The 22,005-nt window shown below is 36.4% G+C and overlaps 1 protein-coding gene across 1 annotated transcript in view; it reads left to right on the top strand.

The window, feature by feature from the left end:
- The first annotated feature begins 4,134 nt into the window (after positions 1–4,134).
- Positions 4,135–22,005, top strand: part of fat2 (FAT atypical cadherin 2) — a 57,928-nt gene continuing 40,057 nt past the window's right edge. Inside the window, exons 1-6 of the mRNA XM_015349847.2 lie at positions 4,135–4,308; positions 11,386–14,664; positions 15,614–15,925; positions 19,553–19,611; positions 20,843–21,154; positions 21,677–21,887. Coding sequence (XP_015205333.2) covers positions 11,415–14,664; positions 15,614–15,925; positions 19,553–19,611; positions 20,843–21,154; positions 21,677–21,887 — 4,144 coding nt within the window. The 5' untranslated portion in view covers positions 4,135–4,308; positions 11,386–11,414. The remainder of the gene's footprint in view (positions 4,309–11,385; positions 14,665–15,613; positions 15,926–19,552; positions 19,612–20,842; positions 21,155–21,676; positions 21,888–22,005) is intronic.

Here is a 22,005-nt window from a genome sequence, read left to right as displayed (position 1 = left end):
GTTTAAAATAATTCTTTTATCCCTTAAAAGGCTGTTTTTTATACAATTGAAGCATGTCGATTGAACATCAGAAAGAAAAAAACTATTCAATGCATCTTGTTTGTAAGGATATTAATAGTTTATTAACCTGCGAATATCAATGTTATTATCCAGCACACATTGAAGTAGAGTGAAATAATGTGCTCTCTACACTCTTTGTCTAAAGCAGTGGCTCCTATATGCAATCCAAATTAAGTTTTAATTGAGAATTTTTCCTTTCCTTTTTGACCAATAATGTGCATTTTAAGAAATTCAAACACAGTACTTGTTTGAAGCCCTTTTGGTATTTTTCACTGTTCAGAACTAGAGACACTTGATATTTAACTCTTTCTATTATGGACATGTCCTGCAAAAGAGTTACTGCACGCAGTATTCAAAGGGAGTTTCCCTTACTTTTACATTTAACATACGCCCTGGCATCTTGTTGCACTTTCCTCTTTGCTACATTATATATATTTTTTATGTCACACAATGGATATTTAAATGCAAATTATTGCAAATTATTCCTGTCTCCTGCAAGTAATATTGTACAGGTGTCAAACCTGGTTAATGTCAAAATAATTTAATTTCTTTTACTGCTTCTGCACTCTTTTAAGCCCATGTTTTGTTTTGTTTTGTTTTCCATCTTAATTTGTCTGCATAGTGAGACTGTTATGCCCAACACTTAATACATTCAAAAAGTCTTTCAACAGACTTGCAAAAGAATATAATTTTGTCATTCCCTGTGCTATAATTACCTCCCCCCTCCTCCCTAGAGAAAAGATTAAGACCTATGTGGGGACTTACCACAGTTTTCCTTTACCATGACAGAGCTTTTACTTCCTGGAAAGCTCTATCATACGTTAACTGCTATTGGATTTCGTTTAGGTTTAAACAAAAATTGCAGACAACCATTGCTTGTCATATGTGGAATAGTTTTAAAATGGCAGTAATCAGCCTCTGACATAATAGTGGTTCTTGTTGGAGAGAGTGTTTCCTATTTATTTAAACTGAGGACAAAAATGAGGGACATTCCTGCTTCCTATTGACTTGTTGAGTCATTACCATTGAGGAGGGACAGGAGGTCACAAACTGGGTCATTTCTGCCTGAAGAGGGACAGCTGGCACTTCAGCGTTTTGGCATCTGCTGTAGAACCAAGGGCCTAGTAGGACGAAAAAGATAATCCCTGACATGTCTATAGGTACCAATGAAAAAATATTTTATTTTGCATGGTTATACATATTTTAAAATGTATGCTTAAAAAGACCTAATGGGCATGAAGTTTCAGGTACAAATTTGAAATGAGTTAATACTTAAGTGTAATAATTCAGATATTTAAATTGGTAAAATAACTACATAAAGTGTCCTGATGGTATAATTTAATCATACAATTTCAGCAAGTTCAGTCATATTTACTGAATGTTATAAAGTGCGATAATGATTCTTACCATCTACTGTATATGGTTATAAAAGTTGAGAGCCCATTTAAACTAAGCCATCCATTTAAACCAAGTCTCCTCTGAAGGCAAACAGAAGTTCTGCTAAGAGGTGCATCTGTGATGACTAAAAATTAAAGAGGGATGACATTCAATTGATCAGGGTCACACTTTGTGAACTGAGAGAGAAATTCTCTTGCACCCTTATCTGCAGTACAACCCTTTTTTTCTAAGAGGGTGGAGAAGGCATTGCTCTTGAGTGAAAAGCACTGAAAGGCATTGAGTCACTCTTTCAAGGATTGTGAAACCGGCACCAGCTATTGTCATGTTCCAATCAGGCTGATCAAGGGCTTGTTCTGTTGATAGGCCTATGGCTGAATAAACTTTAACACCTGTCTTTACACTTTTGTAAGGTTTTGCATCCTTATTTTCTTTTTTTTGGTAAGGTTTTGTCTCCCTTCTTTCAATCTAAAAGGCCAAAAGTCCACAACTTACTTCTGGATTCTGTTCTCATATAAAATGTCCCATAGCCTTTCCAAGTACACATGAAATGGAACAGGAACAGGCCTAACTGAACCTTTTGAATGTGATAAAACTCATCAAAGACACTGTATTCTTTTACCTATTTTCGTTCTTCAAAAAATAACTTTTGATATTCTGCAATAAACACATTTATGTTTATAGTACCAAAAACGTACGTACAATAGAACATGGATTTTCAAGACCAAATTCTTTTTAGATATTCTACTTATTTTAGCTGAAAACTGTTTTGTATATCAAACATCTTTCTTGGCTACAGGTTTGACAGATTCATTAGATTTTGTTTGCATGCTTTGTATAGTGATTTCTCCCTTCCCAGTACACTTTTCCTGATAGGTAAGCTATAGGTAGATCTATAGATATAGTAGATCTATAGGAGGTGATTTTAATGCTTATACAGTACGTCTGTTAATTAAAGACAGATAAAGCTCTAGCAAAAAGTCTTGTACTTGCACAGCTAGGGTGACGTGAAAGAATTGTTTATAGCTAGGAGATTTGCTAAATAATGGAAATCTTGCTTGTAGGTGATAGACACATTAACGTAACAATATGGAAGGAACCTGAAGCTGGTTATTCTTTTTCAGAGGATGTGCCTTACATCATCTTAACTGGGACGATGTGGTCCTTCTTCTCCACTTCCTGGCTTGGCCAGGGTTTGTGTTTCCATGGCCTCATTCCACAGGCTTCCACAGGCTTCACTGCCTTAAGGATTCAGCAACCTAGAAACAAGCAGCAGCAGAAGGTTGGGTACAGCAAAGGGTTTGAATTGCTTAATCAGGCTGTTGTGAACAACCTTCCACAGCCATTCCTAGGGCAGGCTGGAATTGCCCAGCAGGTTAAGCTTTTCTGTGTTAACTGGAAAGAACAGAAATCAACCCGTGGAGGGGATGTGCGTACATGAACTCATGAGCACAGCCACGGACGTATGCCACCCACACGTTTGAAATTCAAGTCCAAGTTTGTAGTGCAAAGACTATAGGTTACATTTGTCATTGGATCCTATTTATTTAATCTTTCAAACCCCTGAAAACATTTTCTTTGCATTAAATTCAATGACAGTTGGGTATCAGGCTCACTCACTCATTGACAGGCTAAGTACAGTATAATACTATGAACTAATTTAAAAGCTTTACCTTACCCTACTTACTTTTTATAAGTTTGACTTGTAATATAAGTTTGAAACACCTGTATTACAAGTTTTGATCATTTCATGTATGCAACATGAAAAAACAGTTTCCTGTCTAGCTAAGGAAAAGACAGTTGTGAATGGATTTACACTCCAGGGCTCAAATATGCAATCTTACATTTTTTATTGATTTATTGGGGATTGATCCAGATTATCTGAACCATTACAATGGTGATGACCTTCTGTTTCTGTTAATTAGTTACATTATTTTAGTTTGGTTAAACCTTTTGTCAGAGGCTCAAATGCAGTATGTAAATGAAACCCCTGGTATATCCTGATGGTTAGAAACAAGCTTTTTCCAAAGAAGCTGAAGGACTATTTGGCCTTAAGATAAAGATATTCATGTTATTTTGTTATGTTACCACTAATGTGCCCTGCTTAATTAAGAAACAGAATTGGTTTCGTAGTTTGATAAAGTTGTTTCAAGTAATGTATAGATGACAAATTTGGAGAGATTGTTGTGACATTGTGTGTGATCAGGCATCTACCTTAATGGCTCAATTTATCATCAAATGTTAAAAAGGAAAAATAACAAAAGTGAAAAGTATATTTATATATCTTATAGTATTGCTTTTCACACTTTTGGTTATGAGAGTATTTCTCTTATGCAGAGAATTTTCTGGTATAAAAATGGTATCTTCTTTCCTATTAATAATGAGCTATAAGTTTCATGCTTAATTATAGGAATTAAAGGAACATAGAAGTGTTGTACTCATTGCAGTCCGGTTTGGTTAGCTTTTTTCCTTACTTCTTACCAGAGACGTGAACAAAAGTAAATTATAATTCCTGTTGCAACACCTCCTGACAGAACATTTCTCTGGCCTCAACCCAAATGCAAATCCTTCAGCATGAGAGCTCTGCTCCTGCCGACTGAGGGAAGGAGGAGAGTGGTGTGTCAGGAAGATCAGGGAGGGAGGGGATGAATCTCCTGAGGGGACGGGGTGTCTCCTGAGATCTCTCGGCACAAACTCACAACTCTTCCTCAAGCCCTACTCTGCAGTTCAGCATAGATCACCAGCAAAGTATGGAACTACGGAAGGTGCCAGTGCACATTGATAGGAGAGCACTATTAGGACCGCATCAAGGATAAAGTTTAACAAAGCCTGTGAGGAACCCCAGCTAGGAAGGTAGGTTCTTGTGTTTTTTAATTTGTTATGTTCTTTTTCCAGTTCCTAGTGACCCAAATATTCAGTACAATTTTTGACTGTATTGCATTATTGTAGCCGTTGCAGGTTTTCAAGGACAGCTTTCTGTAACTTGGTGTAAATGCTTTGCATTCTGTGCTTCCTTGCTGTTAGATTCCATCTTTTTTTATTGTGGTCTGAAGTTTGCAAATGCTCTTTTACTGATATCCTAGAATTAATGTGAGGTTTGAAACAGCTCCATTTTAAACAAGGATGAAGCTATGTTTCTTCACTTTATAACACTTTACAACCATGTTTTGACAATCAAATTGTGAGTGTACCTTTCGAAACATAAAGCTCTCTGTTGAGTTAATCAGGAAAAAACAAATGATCTAGAAAAGTTTCAGACATAAATGGACAGTTTCAAAAATCATGGCAAAAGTTCAGGAAGCCGGTTAGTTTTTTCACTCTGGATGTCTGAGAACATGCAGCTCTGGACTTTGTGGAACCCTTATGATTTCTGATTAATCTGAATCCCCCGAGTAAAAATCTGTTTAATTTAAACCTGAAAGTTTGTTTTCAGATTTATTTTTTAAACAGAGTTATGACCTCTTTTTTCTTTCTCATAAGCCTCTTACTTTTTTCAGTAAATCAAATTAAAAAAGAAAGCGAAATGCAGAACTTATCTATGTGACAGAAAATCAATAAAAAGGAGTAACTGTTTAACACCCAAACATTTGAATAACTTAGTGCTTAAGGTGATTAAGTTTAAGTGAAATTTAAATAATTTTATTTCTGGTGATATAAATACAATTTTACAGTGGACAATGATTTTACTTGATTTTTAATTTTTAATTTTACTTAACCTAGAATGTTCTGTTTAGAGCAGCTGTTTTCAGAGGTCCACCTTTATTTGAGGAAATCCTCCCATTAACCGTGTGTATTTTCTTTACAGCAGAAGCTTATGTATTTTAAGAGATGAAAGGAAAGTTTTAGACTTTCTTACTACTCAGTAGTAAGAGTAGTGATTGACATATTGTCTTAGGTTAGGGTATAATTGCATGGAATCATTTACAGATAACCTTTAGATCTCGAGCAATATATAGTAAGTGGTTTGAATTTCTGATTAGATATAGGAATTCATTTCTTTCATGTTATCTATTGCTAAGTTTTGAGTTAAAAAAATGACATTCACAGCACAGAAGTAATACTTTTTCTCAATGACTCATTTTTTAAAAATCAATAGCATGGGTGGTGCATTATCTTATGACGGTTCATATTATATATTAAATATATTTAAGTGTTAAATATGAGGGTTCATGGGTTTCCTAATTGTCTGCATATCCACAGGCAATGAGTTTGCGTCCTCAATGAAATAGTTATTTGAACATTGCATGTAGAATTCAGGTCTTTGACCATGCAAGTCGTGTTTGCAACTCTTTCCAGCTATTGTCTTAATTTGTACCTGCCGCCACAGTGTGCGGAAAGAAAAAGCTTTCTAATTGTTAATCAGTCTCTTGCAACAGCCGGGCTGCATATTATCAGCTGAGACCACGTGTAACTCATACTGTAAAAAAATTCGAACCGTATTTAAGTAGAGCGTTTTTCCACCATGCCTTTCTGACTCAGTAGTAGCTAATGACTACATTATTTATTACGTTTATTGGTCCCTATTTTTGTCTGAGCATCCAACATGAAAGCACTTTGATGTCTGTAATTGCAAGGTGCTGCTGTAATATTTAGCGGCCATAGATCGGCCAAAGAAGCATGTACTGTAGGTTGTTATTCCACATTATTAAACAGGTAAGCACCATTATTGCCACACATGAATCCTGTGACTAAGACCTTAGTCCACATGGTTAATAGGATACTGGCGTTCATTCTGGTTGTGGACCTGGTACTATGGTGATACGGAGAGTTGTCATATATATGAAGCTAATTGAAAAGTTAAAAATAGACAAATTGGCATTTGTATTAACAAAGTGAACTGAGGGTCTTGTTGAACTGAAAATGTTCAGAAACATTAACTGAATGGGCTTGATGAGACAAAAAGATTATTACGAACCACCGATCTGAGTGGGTTGCGATAATCCTTTAGTATGTCTTGCAGTAAATCTTTTACAGTTAGGTTCCATTTGATGTCATGGCTTGATTATCCACGCTTTATGACAAAATAGATTTATTAAAATAACTTTCTTTAATAGTTATTGTTTTCTTTAATAGTTATTGTTTTCTTTAATAGTTATTTTTGATTTGTTACCTTTTTGAATCTCTTTACAAATCAGGAGCTTATAGCTTTAGCTTATACTTATCTGTCAGTGGCCAGTTCAAAAACACTTTACAACAATTTTGTGCTTGTTTTATTTTTCATTGTATATACATTATCACTCTTTGCAAACTGAAACAAAACAGGAAATGAATCTTTCTGATCTATGAAAAGGTGTGATTTAATGTTTACAAGCTAGAACCCAGTTCATAGCTGTAGACATGTTGTAACCCTACAAGTGGTTTTTTAAGACATATGCAAATATATGGGTGGGTTTCTATAATTAATTAACACATAATAGTTTTCATTTGCTGTCAGTTAAAAAAGAAAACAGCATTCTGAGGTGTTAGTGATTCTTGGTGTTAGCATCTTTTAAAAAATGGCTACACAGAGTAAACCCCAATATTAAAAAATAAATTCCTGTTTGTTGTGTGTTCATGCAGCTGCTCAAAATATTTCCATTCATCTGGAAATAGTCCGAATTTGCAGTTCTAGTCCTGCTGTAAATAAAAAGCCACTGTGAATGGAAGTCTCTTGTTGTTAGTGCAGATTGCGGAGTGTGTGAATTTCAGATGTTGCTTAAAACAAACAGTACATGGAGTCTTTTCAGACCTCCCCCCAACCTAAGGAACAAGTCTTCAAAAAAGATGAGAGGTGATTCTGTAACTTGATCTGAGGTGGCGTCGCAGGTCCTTGGCTGAACATGTGCCTGCAGGTCTGAGCCACTGCAGATTTTGTGGGAAGAGGAAGCCGCAATGTGTCATTGAAAGACCTTAGGCTTAGAAATCTTACAGAAGCACTAGGAGTTTTCAACGGGTGGTTTAGGTAAGTGTATCTCAGTATTTCAATGTGATCCATCAAAAATGGAAAAATGAAAATATTACAAGTGATGTAAAGTGTGCTTTTCATCATTTGGCTAAAGGAATATAAACTCAAATAAAAAGGTGGCATTTTTTAATTTTCTACGGTCTGTTTAAATCTTATTTTTTTCCACTGAAATGTTTCATGAAAAAACATCAATGCTTTAAGCTAAAAGTGATGAGTTTCATACATTTAAATATGAGTTAAGCTTGACGCACCAAAAAAAAAAAGCCAACAAGCACAAAATGCTTGTATGTGGAGGATGTCAGCCCTAGAATCGTATAGTGAATGGGGGTTCAGCTCACTTACCCGTTCTTAAAACACTTTATTTTAATCTGCTATGATCAAAAGGTAAAGAACAATCGTGAAATTACGGTAAAGCTTGGTGATCCATGGATTGGTATTGTCAAAAACCTATGGCAAACCAAAATAAGTACCTTGGACACTCATGGGAAAACTGAAAATACTGTGCAAATGGACAACGGGGTTGTGAGAGTTAAGGAACAAATGAGTCTGAAACAAGCTACTCAGCCATGCCAAAATCCTTAGATTGATTAGCTACTAAAAACCTGGGAGCTGAATGGCCTCTACTCTTCTGCTAACTTAATTTTGCTTTTAGATTTTCTTGCAGTGAACTTTCTTTTAAGTCATAGAATTATACTATTAATATAGTGACAGAGACAGTTCAGTCCTAGCAAATATTTTCAGTTCATACTTGTATGGAGCATAAACATAACATGCATAATTTATACCTTACTTTATAACCTTTTACTTTAAATAACTAGGAGTGTGTAAATTTGTTTGTAGAAGTCAAATTCTAGACTGTGTCACAATTTTTCCAGTGTCACAGACCCAAAGTAGAGTCTCACATTGATACATTATCAGCAGAGGGGAATTTGCTAATGGAAAGGCAGGTTTACCTGTCACGTTCTGTTGACTTTTGAAAACAGGGGTTTCCAAAGCCTTTGTCAAGTGCTAAGTGAACATGCTCCGTGGTTGAAAAGGTCTTGCTTTACACTGATTAATCCAACTACTGAAAGCATTCACTTTGGAGTGTCACGTGTAAGTGGTAAAAAAACAGTCTGGGGTGCAACTTACTAAGACATGTTAACATCAGCTGTCAAATATATTCATTCATGAAACAGAAATTGAAATTCAGTTTTCAGTTGTCAGAAAGATTGTATTTATTCTTCCCCTATCAAAATGGCCACTACTAATAATAATGTCTAAAACATATAGTTAACAAGATTAAGAGTAAAACATGCTTCAAAGACAAAGTGATCTCAAAAAACATTTTTGTCTTTCTCCATTATTTTCTTGAATGACCACTATTTGAGTTACCAGTATTCTTGACACTGCCCTGGTAAACAAATCAGTAAGAACCTGCAACAGATATAGAGTCCTGTTGGACACTGAATCATTGTTGTCTCTGTTTGCTGAAAGTGCAGTCAGAAACACCAGGTCCTCGGGTAGTTATCGGGGACTGGGCGTAAGTCGTATGCAATGCCTTCTTGTAGGCATTTAACCAGAAACTGTGATTCACTTTCCTTTAATTTGCACCTGCTCTGCATACTGTATGTCCTTGCTGTATGATTCAAGCTGGGGACTTTTTACAAGATGGGATATTTTCTGCATTTCTGCAGTTATGCATTTTATTAACTAGATAATTTTAAGTTAATACTCTTTAAAACTTACATCTGAGATATTTTTTTTTTCTGGTGCATGCATCCAGGAATGCACTGATTAATTATTGCTGGGATTTTTGGCATTTGTCCCTCATCGCAGGAATTTATTTCAGTTCTGTTTGCTAAATTATCTCTTTGAACAGTTTGAAGGGCGGTGAGATCAGCAATGTACCGCTAACTGAAACGCCCTCAAGCAAAAGTTAAAAATGTTTAAAAATATGCACTTAAAATGGTTAATGTTAAATGTTTTCAGCAGTTTCCTAGGCAGTCAGTGGCATCATTCAGAGCCTGACAAAACTCATTTATGTTCTTATAATTTATCAAAAATAAGTGTAGGTACTAAGAAAATTAAAAGTACATGTATTTTATGTTTTCCTAGTTCTCTTTCTAAGGATTATTTACATTATATTCCTTTTTTTAGATGAGTCACCCAGGTAACTGTTGTTCATTTTGTATTGCAGCTACCACTAGCTTACACAAAGTAGCACTGATACAAAGGTGATCACATGGAAAGGTTCTTGGAATAGCAAATGCCAGGAACTCTCATCCTCTCAAGGTGTTTCTATGATGAAATCCTTTTCAAGATTGTTCTATTGTATATTAAAGAAGAAATGTGTCTTTCATATGCAGGATGGGATGGGGTATTTGTACTGGCAGACATATCTGTATTTCTAAACCTTTAACTGTGCTACATACATACACGTTACATACATATATGTATATGTATATATGATTAGACAAATAATAAAAGTATATGCTGTAAAAATTGCTGATTTATTATAATATATTATAGCTATAGGACCTTATTTTCTCGGGGGAAGCTACCCACTTTATACTCATAATTTGTCTATCAGTCATAAAGTTCCAGCACCAATATTTTATCTTTATTTCAAAAGAAACTGCACTATAAACACAATCTAATCATAAAGAATACAAATTAAGTAGTTCCTCCTGTTTAAAAGAATACATTATTTATGTTATATTCCTAATCTTCTTTTATTATCTAAAATGAGTAAAAGCTTAGAAACAATAAACAGTAATCTGTGGTTATACATAAAACAAAACACGAAACAAAAGAAGCTGTGTGAATGCGCAACACCTGTGTATCTGTAGTTTGAGGCCTATACAAAGGCTTTTCTTCAAATATGTATTAATTGTCTTTGAATGGACATGTTAGTACAAGAGGCAAAATACCTTTACCACGGATCTATGATATACCTGCCCTGGGTAGGTTGTGTTCTTCAGTTTCTGGGGTTAAGGTTATTAAAACAATGAACTATACACAGAATATGTCCCCATTACTAAAGGAATAGAGAAAAAAAAGTTAAAGTTCTATGACATGGGTATAATGTTTCTGGAGCACAAGTGTGATGTGTATTTTAAAAACATCAAGACTGGCACTGACTTGCAGGAGGGGTTAAAGGAAAAGCAGCTCATATTTTTCAGGCATTTAATTGATGCTGATCCTGTTGAGTACTTTATGTGTTATTCCTTGTAGTTTTTTAAGTCAAATAAAAGGTTTTGCTTGGCTCAGGTGAGCCCAAAGAAGATGAACAGGATGTATTTGTGTACAACTGTTTCCTCATGGTTTTAAAGCATTGTGCAACTCTGTTTTAAATCTCCAAAAGACAGACTTATCAGTAAAGAAGAAATCTTCGACAACAAGTAAGTTGGCAAGGAAAAAAATAAACCATAATATGAAATCATAATATGCTTTGTCTGTAAGCTTAAGTGACTTCTGCAACTTTAAAGGTCATTTCTGAGCTGTAGTGAATGCAAGTGATGAGGTGATCTTTGAGAGAGCTTGATTGCATGGTGCTTGTACATGACTTTAAACCTTGTCATGTCTCATCACGTTCCAAGATTAAACTGTTTCGGGGTCCTAAGGAACCCATATAGGGTTAAAGCCCAAGTTTGGCCTCTGGGTGTAGCAAGGTTCACTGTTGGATTAGGACAACTGTGTGAGTCAGGGTTGGGAGAGTTTAAAAATTCCTGCTGGTGATGAGTTGCACATGCCACAGACTCATCCATTATGGATGGAAACGTCTTTTTTTTGTTCTTATTAATATTCTGCCTTATTAAGGATACAGGTTCATCTTTTTAAAGAAAAGCAAGGTAATGGCATTACACAGGCTGTTTAAGGTTCATTGGACAGATTCCTTATAAATGAATGCTTTTTTACTCAAACAAAAAAATATCAGTAGGATCAGTATTGTCATATACTGTAGATATTGACTGCATAAAGCTTGTTTTCTTTTTTTTTTGCAGAGCTGAAGATCCATGAAGAGCCACTGAAGATGGGTTTCATGACAGCAGGCAAATTGCTTGCTGTCCTAGCAGTTGTACAGATACCACACTGTTTTGGGAGTCTAGAAAAAGGCCATACACCTTTTCGTTTTACTCACCATCTTTATAATGCTACAATCTGTGAGAACTCCGTTCCAAAGACCTATGTTATTAGTAATGTTAAAATGGGAATTATTGTTACAGACCCCTTCTGGAAAATAAAATATAAACTTGTCTCTGGAGATGAGGATGGCCTTTTCAAAACTGAGGAATATACAGTGGGTGACTTTTGTTTCTTGAGGATACGGACTCGTAGCAGTAATGCTGCATTACTTAACAGAGAAGTGAGAGACAGCTACACATTGACCATTCAGAGCACTGAGAGTATGTATGAATATGAGGCCAGGACTAAGGTAGTGATCCATGTCCTAGATGCTAATGACCTGAAGCCCCTTTTTTACCCAGCCTCATACAATGTTACAGTTAAAGAGGACACCCCTTTAAGATCCAGCGTGCTCAAGGTTAGTGCGACTGATGCTGATTTGGGCAGTAACGGAGAATTCTATTACTCCTTCACGAGTCGGTCTTCGCCCTTTGCGATTGATCCTTCCACAGGAACAATCACCTTGGCTAAGAAGCTGCAGTACAACCACACACCAAAGTATGAGCTGAGAGTTCTAGCTGAAGACCGAACAAAGAAGATTGCTGGAGTCAGGAAGTTTGGGAATGACGCAAAGGTTGTCATCAACGTGAAAAAGGTTAATCCCGAGCCCCCTGTAATTAAATCAGTAACAATTTCAACACCAGAAGGAGATGACGAAGAAACTTATGCAGCTGTTGAGGTGGGGAGCACCGTAAAAGAGGTGGAATCTTTGACCATTGTGAAAGGAGACCCACAGCATTACTTCCAAATCATTCCCTCTCATTCAGGATCCCGGGACTTCCAGGTAGTAGCCACAAAAAAGCTGAACTGGCTAAACTACCCCCTTGGTTTCAATCTCTCCATCCAGGCCAAAGACAAACATAACCCACCTTTGCTTTCTGAGATTAAGGCTGTTCACATTCCCTTTCCAAGGCCTGCTCCCTTGAAATTCGAGAAGAAAATCTACAGTGTGACGCTGAGCGAGTTTTCACCACCAAACACTCCTGTCATCCGAGTTGTGGTGAACCCAAGCCCATTGAATGTCACCTACCATATAAAAAAGACCCCAGATAGCACTAAATTTAGAATCAACGCCAAGAGTGGCCTGATTGTAATCACTGAACAACTGGACTATGAGAAGGAGTCTCATTATGAATTTGATGTGATGGCAAATCACGGTGAGGCAGAAGCAAAGGTCACTGTTGATATCATTGATGAAAACGATAACGCTCCAAAATTTGCCAGGCCCTCTTATCAAGGCACAGTCCTTGAACACGTACCCATTGGGAATAGCATCTTAACAGTGACCGCTGTTGATGGCGATACCCAGAAAAATGGCTTTATAACATATGCCATTGCCAATAAGGGTCCACTTCCTTTTACAATTGACCCATTCACAGGTGTCATTTCCACCTCTGAAGAACTTGATTATGAACTCATGCAAAGGTGGTATCATCTTAGGGTGTGGGCATCAGACAGTGGCGCTCCATACAGTCATGTGACCGAATGTGCTGTTACGCTCATCATGAGCAATATCAATGATAACATACCAGAGTTTGAAAAGGTGGGATGCAATGCAACTATCCCTCAAGACCTTGCCGTTGGAGAAATCATTGGTGTCATGTCTGCAATTGATCTGGATGAGCTGCAGCAAGTGAGGTATAAGATGGAGTCTGGCAATGAACTGGGACTTTTTGAAATCAGTCCAGTATCTGGAAAGATTTTGCTGAAGAAAAGGATTCCTGTAATTTCATCTGCTGGTCGGTTGCCTTCATATAGTCTAACTATAACTGCAACTGATGGAGAGAATTATGCTGTCCCAACCACTGTTAATGTTGTTGTGAAAGACAAAGGTATACAAAGCAGTATGAAGTGTGAGGACACTGGAGTTTTCAAAAAGTTGACCGAAAAACTGATTCAATCAATCAAACCAGAAACTTCCATTCAAGAAGCAGACTCTTTTTCTGACATTCACATCATTAATCGTCATTCTCCTAAATTTGATGGGAGTCTTCCAAGTTCTATTGATGTTAGAGAAGACATGCCGGTTAATTCAACAATCCTTCAGTTTAAAGCAGCTGATGAAGACACGGGTTTTAATGGCAAGTTAGTGTATGTCATCTCTGATGGGAATGAAGATGGATGCTTTACTATTGACATGGAATCCGGAGAAGTGAAGTTGCTTTCTCCATTAGACAGAGAAACTACAGGATTCTACATTCTTAATATAACTGTCTATGACTTAGGGATTTCCCAAAGGTCTTCCTGGAAGTTCTTAGCAGTTAATGTTTTAGATGTTAATGACAACCCACCACGATTTGAGCAATCAAAGTATATTTTAACCATACCTGAAAATACAGGAATTGAAAAGAGCATCTTGCAAGTTAAAGCAGTAGATGTCGACTTGGAAGTTAACGGGAAGATCAAATATTCCCTCATAACTGAGACAGATAAATTTGCAATCAACGACTACACAGGTGTTGTGAGGGTGAATAAGCCTTTGGACAGGGAAGTATCTCCAAGATATGAACTCAAAATTGAAGCCAGAGATCAGGCCACTGTAGACCCCACTTTGTTTTCGATAGCCGAGATTGTGGTGATTTTAGAAGATGTTAATGATAACCCTCCCACATTTGTTCCAAAGTTTTACAAAGTACAGGTACCGGAGGATGTACCCATTGGAACAATAATATTATGGGTTGAAATATATGATCCAGATCTTGGCTCAGGAGGACAGGTTAGCTATAACCTGATGGACAATGAGAATGGAGCATTTCACTTAGAAGCCTCAATAGGATCACTGAGTTTGGAGAAAGAAATGGACTTTGAGCAGCGGCAGTTTTACAATCTTACCATTCGGGCTGTGGATCACGGACAACCACGGTCCCTCTCCTCCTCCTGTTTTGTTGAGGTGGAGGTTTTGGATGTGAATGAAAACTTGAATGCTCCACTTTTTTCATCGTTTGTCTACAAGGCAGAGGTGGTAGAGGATACTCCTGTGGGCACATCTATTATGTCTCTGACAGCTGTGGACAAGGATCGTGGAAGAGATGGAGTAGTGAGATACTATATCAGGGAAGGAAGTGGCCTTGGAGTCTTCAGTATTGATGAAGACACAGGTAAGCCAATAAAACATGCACTAAAAAGAAATGGACAGTGCAGCTGATAACATCACAGGAAAAGTACATCGATGATGATCCACTAAAAAGAGTGCAATCAAATCAAGTCAAAGGTCACAGGTTTGAAACTAGCCTAGAGATACACATTCCGTGAATTCAGCATCCAGCATGCTGTAATACAAGACATGCCTAATTGCTATGTGGTGGGTAAATGGCTCAGAGCAATATCTTCACCAGGATAATTTTATTTGTTTTAGATTTTAGAAGTTTTTCTTTATATTTCTTAGATATGCTTAATCCATTATTTTCACAAACATCTGAAATGTTTGAAGGAACTTTCAATTTGAAAGAATTTAACTTAAAAATCATTTAACAGGGTCTGTTTTGCATATTCATTGTAAATGCATTGTTTTTAACATTTACACCACGGTATTTTATAAAGTTGATAGCAATACGTTTTTAAATCTATAATATGGTATCTTATTCATCTTAGAAATTCCAAGCACTCCTTTTGGCTTTTACTCTTTTCTCTTTTTGTCCCACAATAATTAATCACGTTATCAATGTCTGAAGCTTAAATCGCCCTTTTGACCATTAGACCTTTACAAATAATTGATGAATTGTATAAGTACATGATATGTTCATATAGCTGAATCAAATCAGAAGTCATGTATGTTTTTATTTTTGTGTCCTTTCTTTATAAATAGTCTGAATTATAATTGACCCATTCAATTGTATTATCTTTTTAGTCTATTTGAAATAGACTAAAAAATGCCCAAGTCTTGAGTGTATTACTTTACCCCTTATCTAGCAATGTTCATTGCTTAGGTAAGATTTGAAATTGCTTCAAAATAAATGTAAATAAAATAAACTAAATAAGCAACATCAAAGAACTACACTATGGTAGACCTAAATGTTTTTTTTAATTATTATTTTTTATTATTTACAGGCATAATAAGAACTGCAGATATCTTGGACAGGGAATCTACCCCTCACTATTGGCTTACAGTTTATGCGACAGACTTGGGAGCTGTCCCTCTGGTTTCATGGACTGAGGTTTTCATTGAAGTGATGGATATTAACGACAACCCTCCTGAGTTTTCCCAGCCTGTTTACTTTGGTTCTGTCCTGGAGAATTCCCCCCAGGACAAATTCATTCTTCGGGTGGAGGCCAGCGATGCTGACATTGCCTCTGAAGGAAAACTCACCTTCCAGATCCTTGACACACAGCGAACATATTTCACAATCGGCTCCAAGACAGGTAAATTTGTCCCTCAACAGAAGATTGAAAAATAAACCCCAAAACAATCCCCCTAACTGAAAGGTGATCGGAATGCTACTCATCACTGACAGTCTAGATGAAAGGAAATCATTATTTTGTTTCCTTTAACAAAATCATCTCAGCATTATTTCAATACATAGTTTGATTAAACGAAATGTATTTTCCTTGATTATTCTGAATTGCAGGATCCTGATGTAGGTACTTTAGGTGTCTGTATGTAGAGTTGACTTCCTTCTCACTATATGGCTGTATATCCAAGGCATTTCAGCAGAAGTTACTGTTATACTCTTATTCTTGTGGCCAAGCCTTTGGCCCGAAATTGCTGTTTCTTTGCAAACTGTAATCTGGCTTCTGACTAACTTTTTTCATGGAGTGGACAGCTTGTCCAAAATATCAGTTGTTTCGTTTTTCTGTAATCTTGCAAAGAATTATGGAGTCCCAAGGGTGTGCTGAGTGGGTCTGCACACACACAAATACTTTGAAAGGGTTTCCCCCTCATGGTTTCACACAACGTGTCCTCTAGAGTGACTCATTTCAGGGGAAAAAAAGTGGTGAGAAGATCAGTTCTTTTGAAGCTTTGGCAAGTGTGTATGAGGTAACTGAAGTCAGGACTGATCCATCTAAAGTACATGACCATTTATGAGTTCTAAGCACCACCTGCATTTGAGCTTAGTGACGGCTGCTCAGCCTGGCCTTTAACTACCAGCAAATTAGAACAGCATTAACCTGTATCACAAGCCTCTACTTGTTTCTCCCAAACTCCTAATCTTCGGGTTACTCAAACAGCCCCACCCTGCATGCTGACACTGAAGGAGTGTGCAGAGAAAAGAGCACTATCACATGGAGAAGACTGTCTGCAATAGCAGCAAGCCATTAAACAACTGCACTTTAGAGAAATATTATATCATTCAAAAAGGTCTATTCAGCTGTTATTGAAATCATTGAGACAAATATTCATATAGTTAATTAATTGATCTTTACAGTTTTTACAGTTTTTTTATGTTAGATAAGTCACTATTGTAAACATTGCTAATTCTATCTAATTACAGCCTGCAACATTTATGAAAGGTTGTGTAGCCAAGCTGCAATATTGAGATCATTATATTTCTTTTGTATTACATGGGCTGGATTTAAAGTAAAGATCATGGAGTACTTAACAGTATTCCCTGTTATTTAAAAAAGTTAGTGTTGCAATAAGCTTCAAGGGTAATCTTGCATGGTCAGCTATAGACAAAGATTTTTCACTTATGCTAGTTGTTTAAGTTAAGCCAAGTAATTGAGGAGGTGAGGATTTGTGGTTTTAGAATTGAGTATTGTAGTTGAGACACTTGGCTTTTTGTGCATTTTCCCAAATTTTGAATGGGATTAGTGCTCAACTTTACTATTATATCTGTGTCCATCAAAGAAAAGTCAAGACAAGTTAAAAAATCTTACAGTAATGTAAAAAAGAAATTCACCTATAAAAAGAAGTCTTGGATATCATATTCCTAAGAAGTTGTTGAACAAGTATGAGAAATGTTTGTGTGACAAAAAAGAATATGCTCTGAGGAAACAATGCAGTGTTGGCATAAGTTTCATTATTTGGTGTCATTCTGTCCTTTAAGATCCCTGTTTAGCTGGTAAATGAGGTTGGTTTCTCTCCATGTCAGAGCAAGAGAGAAAATGACTCATCCTACTGGGAAAGGAACAAAATTCTGTCTAAACGGTGTGTTTCAAAGTACATCTAATGTGGCCAAAATAGTGGACAATTATACATTTAATTTAATTTAGATAAAACTTCTAAAATCCAAATTATATTTTTAGTAATAAACTTAATTCTACAAACAAACGATAAAATAGATTTCTTGAAGTCATTATATCGTACCACATAGTAAGGCATAGCTGTGCAAACTAGAGAATCTATAATAACTACAAATACAATTATAGTATCTGTAAAGACATTTAAAAATTCTACAGAATATCCCATTTTCCAACATCAGGACTGATTTAATCAATCATGTTTTCATTAAACAATTCTTTAATTAAATAATTGAAATAAGGTAAATGCATTTTCTCAATTAAGGTCAACATTATTTCTATAACATCCATGTGATATGAACAGAATTTATGCAAGAATTTGAATTTTGCTTTTATATAATAAGAATAAAACATTTAATCCTTTATGAAGTGAAAGTCATTACAATGGTCTTGAAATACTAAAATTAGTGTTTTCAAAAACATTAGCAAATCTGTTAATAGAATGTAGACATTTTATTCAAAACACTCAAATAAAGGTCTGTGGATTTATTTCCAGTTGTTTGTGTTTCTAAGCCATTATTGGACATCCTGGCACTACAAGAAAGCCAAGTTTTTTTTTAATTTTAAGAATTTTACTCTACTTTCAAAAATCAAAGACAGAGTCCAAAAGATAATGAAATGGCATTAAAATTCAGAAAACCTTCTGTAGCCTCTTATAATCTCCCATGTTACTTTACTCTAAAACTGCATCTGAGTGGCATGCCATGGGGAAATCAATTTCAGGTAGAATCTTGACAGATACTGTACTTGTTAGTTCTAGTTTTCACAGGATAATCCCAGCCCCAGGAGCAGAGAACGAAATATTTCTGCTGTTGGGTTGCAGCACTTAGGAGAATTTGAAAATCTCTAAAAATGCCCTATATTTTTCCATCCATATATATGGAGGAAAGATCAAAACAAGCCAAAACTATAGTTCCAGGCACGTTGAATTCTTTTAAAGATAAAACACACTTTCTAATCTTAGTGAACAAGAGCACCTGCTTTTAGTTAAATTGGAGTCATAAATACTTGGGAGAGTTTGTTTTGATTGTTTTAAAGTCTAAACAATCCTGTTATATAGTTCCCATATTATTCTGTGCAATTATGCCTGAAAGAGTTTATTGCGTCACAAGTAAAATAAGCTGTCACACTTTCCTCTTTCAGCTTCCTTCAGCATAAACACGACTGTTTGCGATATAAAGCATCACAGATCTTGCTCAAAAAGATTAAAATATAGCATCTAAACAAGAAAAGGCTGCTATTTAATTTGTCAAAAATACAAGTCTTGCAAATGTGTCAGCAGGGGCTTAACTTATGCTTGCAGTACATTAGTTGGCTTTGATACTAGATCTGTCTTCTGACTCATGTCAAATTCACTTGCAAAGAATTGGATAACAGTAAGTCTGGATCAAACATCTAAAAGCTAAGGGATTCTGTGTTTAGTGGATATAATCACACTGGCAGCCAGGCACATCCTAGTATCAAATTATCTTTTCATTCTCACCATTGCAAAAATAACCTATCTCTGACCCCTAGGTTTTTATACAGAGGTTCCGGAACCCATTGTCCCCTAATTCCTGATTTAGCACAAAATCCTGTTGTGATGTGAATTTGATTTGGAATGTCAACTGAGGACTTTCTCAGCTGTTCCTGCATAAAGACTGGAATTCTACCTTGAGGTTGCCAGCACTTTGTAGTGTAGGGAAAAAAAATGTAGTAAAAGTTAGATGGATAGGTCGAGGCACGTAGAAAGATGGATGCTTTAACTCAGACTGAGGAACTCAATCATAGTTGATGAGCCCCACCCTTTTTTTCTTTTCTGCTGTTTAGGAGTAATCAGCACTTCTGCACCGCTGGATCGAGAACAGAAAGCAGAGCATATCCTTGAGGTGAGTTTGCAGGCTTCTTTTTACACCCCATATCCCTTAATTAATTGGCCCGTTCTAAAAGTATGATTTGCGAGTGCAAACAAATGATCTGAATGTTGCATGTCCCTTAAAAGACAAGGCTGCATATGCAAAATCAACAGAATATTGCAAAATTATAGATTTCAATATGCTGGAGATATTTCATTTTTTCATATCATGTAGCCAGATATTAAGGTGTTCCTTCAACTAAAATGAATTTTTATTTTTGTCTAACGTCTAAACCTCAAGGTTTAAACAGTGCTCATGGGTACAAGGTATTTCCCAGACGAGAGAGAAATTATTGTTTTGCTGATGATGGGGTTCATGCACTCTGTTAATATATTTTATCTAACCCTAATTTGCAGTATTATGCAGCAAATGTGTTTGTATTATGCTCTGTGACTTTCAGATACAAGTCACAACTGCTACAGTTGTGCTATAATAAATATAGTTCCATTTCAATTAGTTGTTTTTTTGGTCACATATTTATTCATAGATGACATACGCAAATATTTAATATCTTAGTACAGCAACAGTGAATTTGTCTGAAACTGTTCTTTTGATATACTGACCCTTGCAGTGGTAGTTCTACATCAATTTGCATTAGTAGGTTTTCTACACATCAGTGAAGCATAATTAGCAAGTTTTTGACAAACTAGACAGGGCTTGCTGAAAATGATGTGATTTATATTGGTTGCTAAAAGGAGGACTTTTTAAATGAAATGTCATTGAAGAAAATAAGAGGGTCAAGCTGGAGCTGCCAAAATGATGCTTGTGAGTGAACAGGTCAATTTTAAACAAATGATTTTAAATATACTATTAATATTACATAATCCAAGTTGTGTAATCATTTCCACCACAAGCTGTTATAAACTAACTTTACTCATATTAAATGTAGCACTGTGAGCCCCCGGACACTATCCAACCAAATTCAGCCCCTGGTTGGTTGAAGTAAATATCTGCCAATTACGTTCCAGCAGATATTAAGCAATGTCAAAGTTCAGCTATACCATAGAAATTCCAAAAGGCTGAACTTCAGGTGTTAGCTGGTCTGTTAGGTGTAGGCAAAGTTCAGAATTGTATTTTTTTTTAACCATTTGAATGGTCACAAACACAGAGGTAAACCTGTCAAAGCAAAAGCCTAACAGGAGTGGAGAGCGGAGAGTGATTACTTGCAGGTATGCCCTGTTAAATCGGCCATGTTCTCTTGCAGGTCACAGTCTCAGACAATGGCAAGCCTCCCCTGCGCTCCACGGCCACTGTTATCATTCAAGTGCTGGATGTGAATGACAACAGCCCCCGCTTTGCCCACAAACTGTTTTATGTAAGGCTGCCAGAGCGCCAGGACGTGAGAGAACCGCAGGAAGTGTATAGAATGATTGCTCACGATAACGACGATGGACCCAATGCCCGGGTCACCTATAGTCTTAAGGAAGATGCAGACAATACATTTTCCATTGATCCCATCACTGGGATTGTGTCCTCTGAGAGCAACTTTGGCCCGGGAGCTTACAGCATCCTCACGGTACAGTTGTTTTCACTCATTTTTCTCATTTTCATTGCCAGCGTGTTTTTACAGGGTCTTCTCTTCTTTTCCCTTAGACTGTCAAGTGGAATAAGCAAAAACAGAGGAAAACCAAACATCTTCACAGACATAGATAGATAAGGGAAGGGAAATTGATGAAACATGGGAATATTATTTTAAATAAATGTAAATTATTCAGAAAACTGTGAATATTATTTTAGTGTAATCCTTAAGCATTTGTTACAATCTGTAAAATGTGCCACAAAAATCAGACTTTGCTATTAGAATCTTATCAATCCAAGGATGTATAATGCACTGGGCAATGTTAGGCCATTCCAAGCAGGATCCTTTTCTTAGTGTGGCCTAAATGTGAAGTGAATATGTCAGTAAATTATGCTTAATTTCCCACTATCGCCATCATGAGCATGATGTAGCCTGTTCACTCATTAAATTCCTCTGCCTCTTGCTGACAAATGTGTTATAAATATATATGCTTTTTCTTTTTATCTTTTGCTGCTTCAGATCAAAGCAACGGACAGTGGAAGTCCTAATAGGAGCTCAACATCTCGACTTGATGTTGAATGGATTCCCAAACCTGCCCCTACCTCTGAGATGCTGGCTTTTGATGAGCCTCACTTTAACTTTGCTGTCATGGAGACAGACCCTGTAACTCATATGGTCGGAATAATCAGCACAGAAATCACACAAAGCCTGCTTTGGTTCAACATTATAGGTAAGGAAGGCCTTTGTTAGAATATTCTCTACTTCTGTAGTGAGATAAAATACTTGTGCTTCCGCTTTGACTGAGGTCCAGCAAGCCCTGCAAAAAATAACAAATAACAAAACTATGT

The sequence above is a fragment of the Lepisosteus oculatus genome, chromosome 11 (genome assembly GCF_040954835.1).
Source record: "Lepisosteus oculatus isolate fLepOcu1 chromosome 11, fLepOcu1.hap2, whole genome shotgun sequence".
Classification (NCBI taxonomy): domain Eukaryota; kingdom Metazoa; phylum Chordata; class Actinopteri; order Semionotiformes; family Lepisosteidae; genus Lepisosteus; species Lepisosteus oculatus.
Note: the sequence above shows the minus strand (reverse complement) of the source record. Positions and strands in the feature narration are given on the sequence as shown.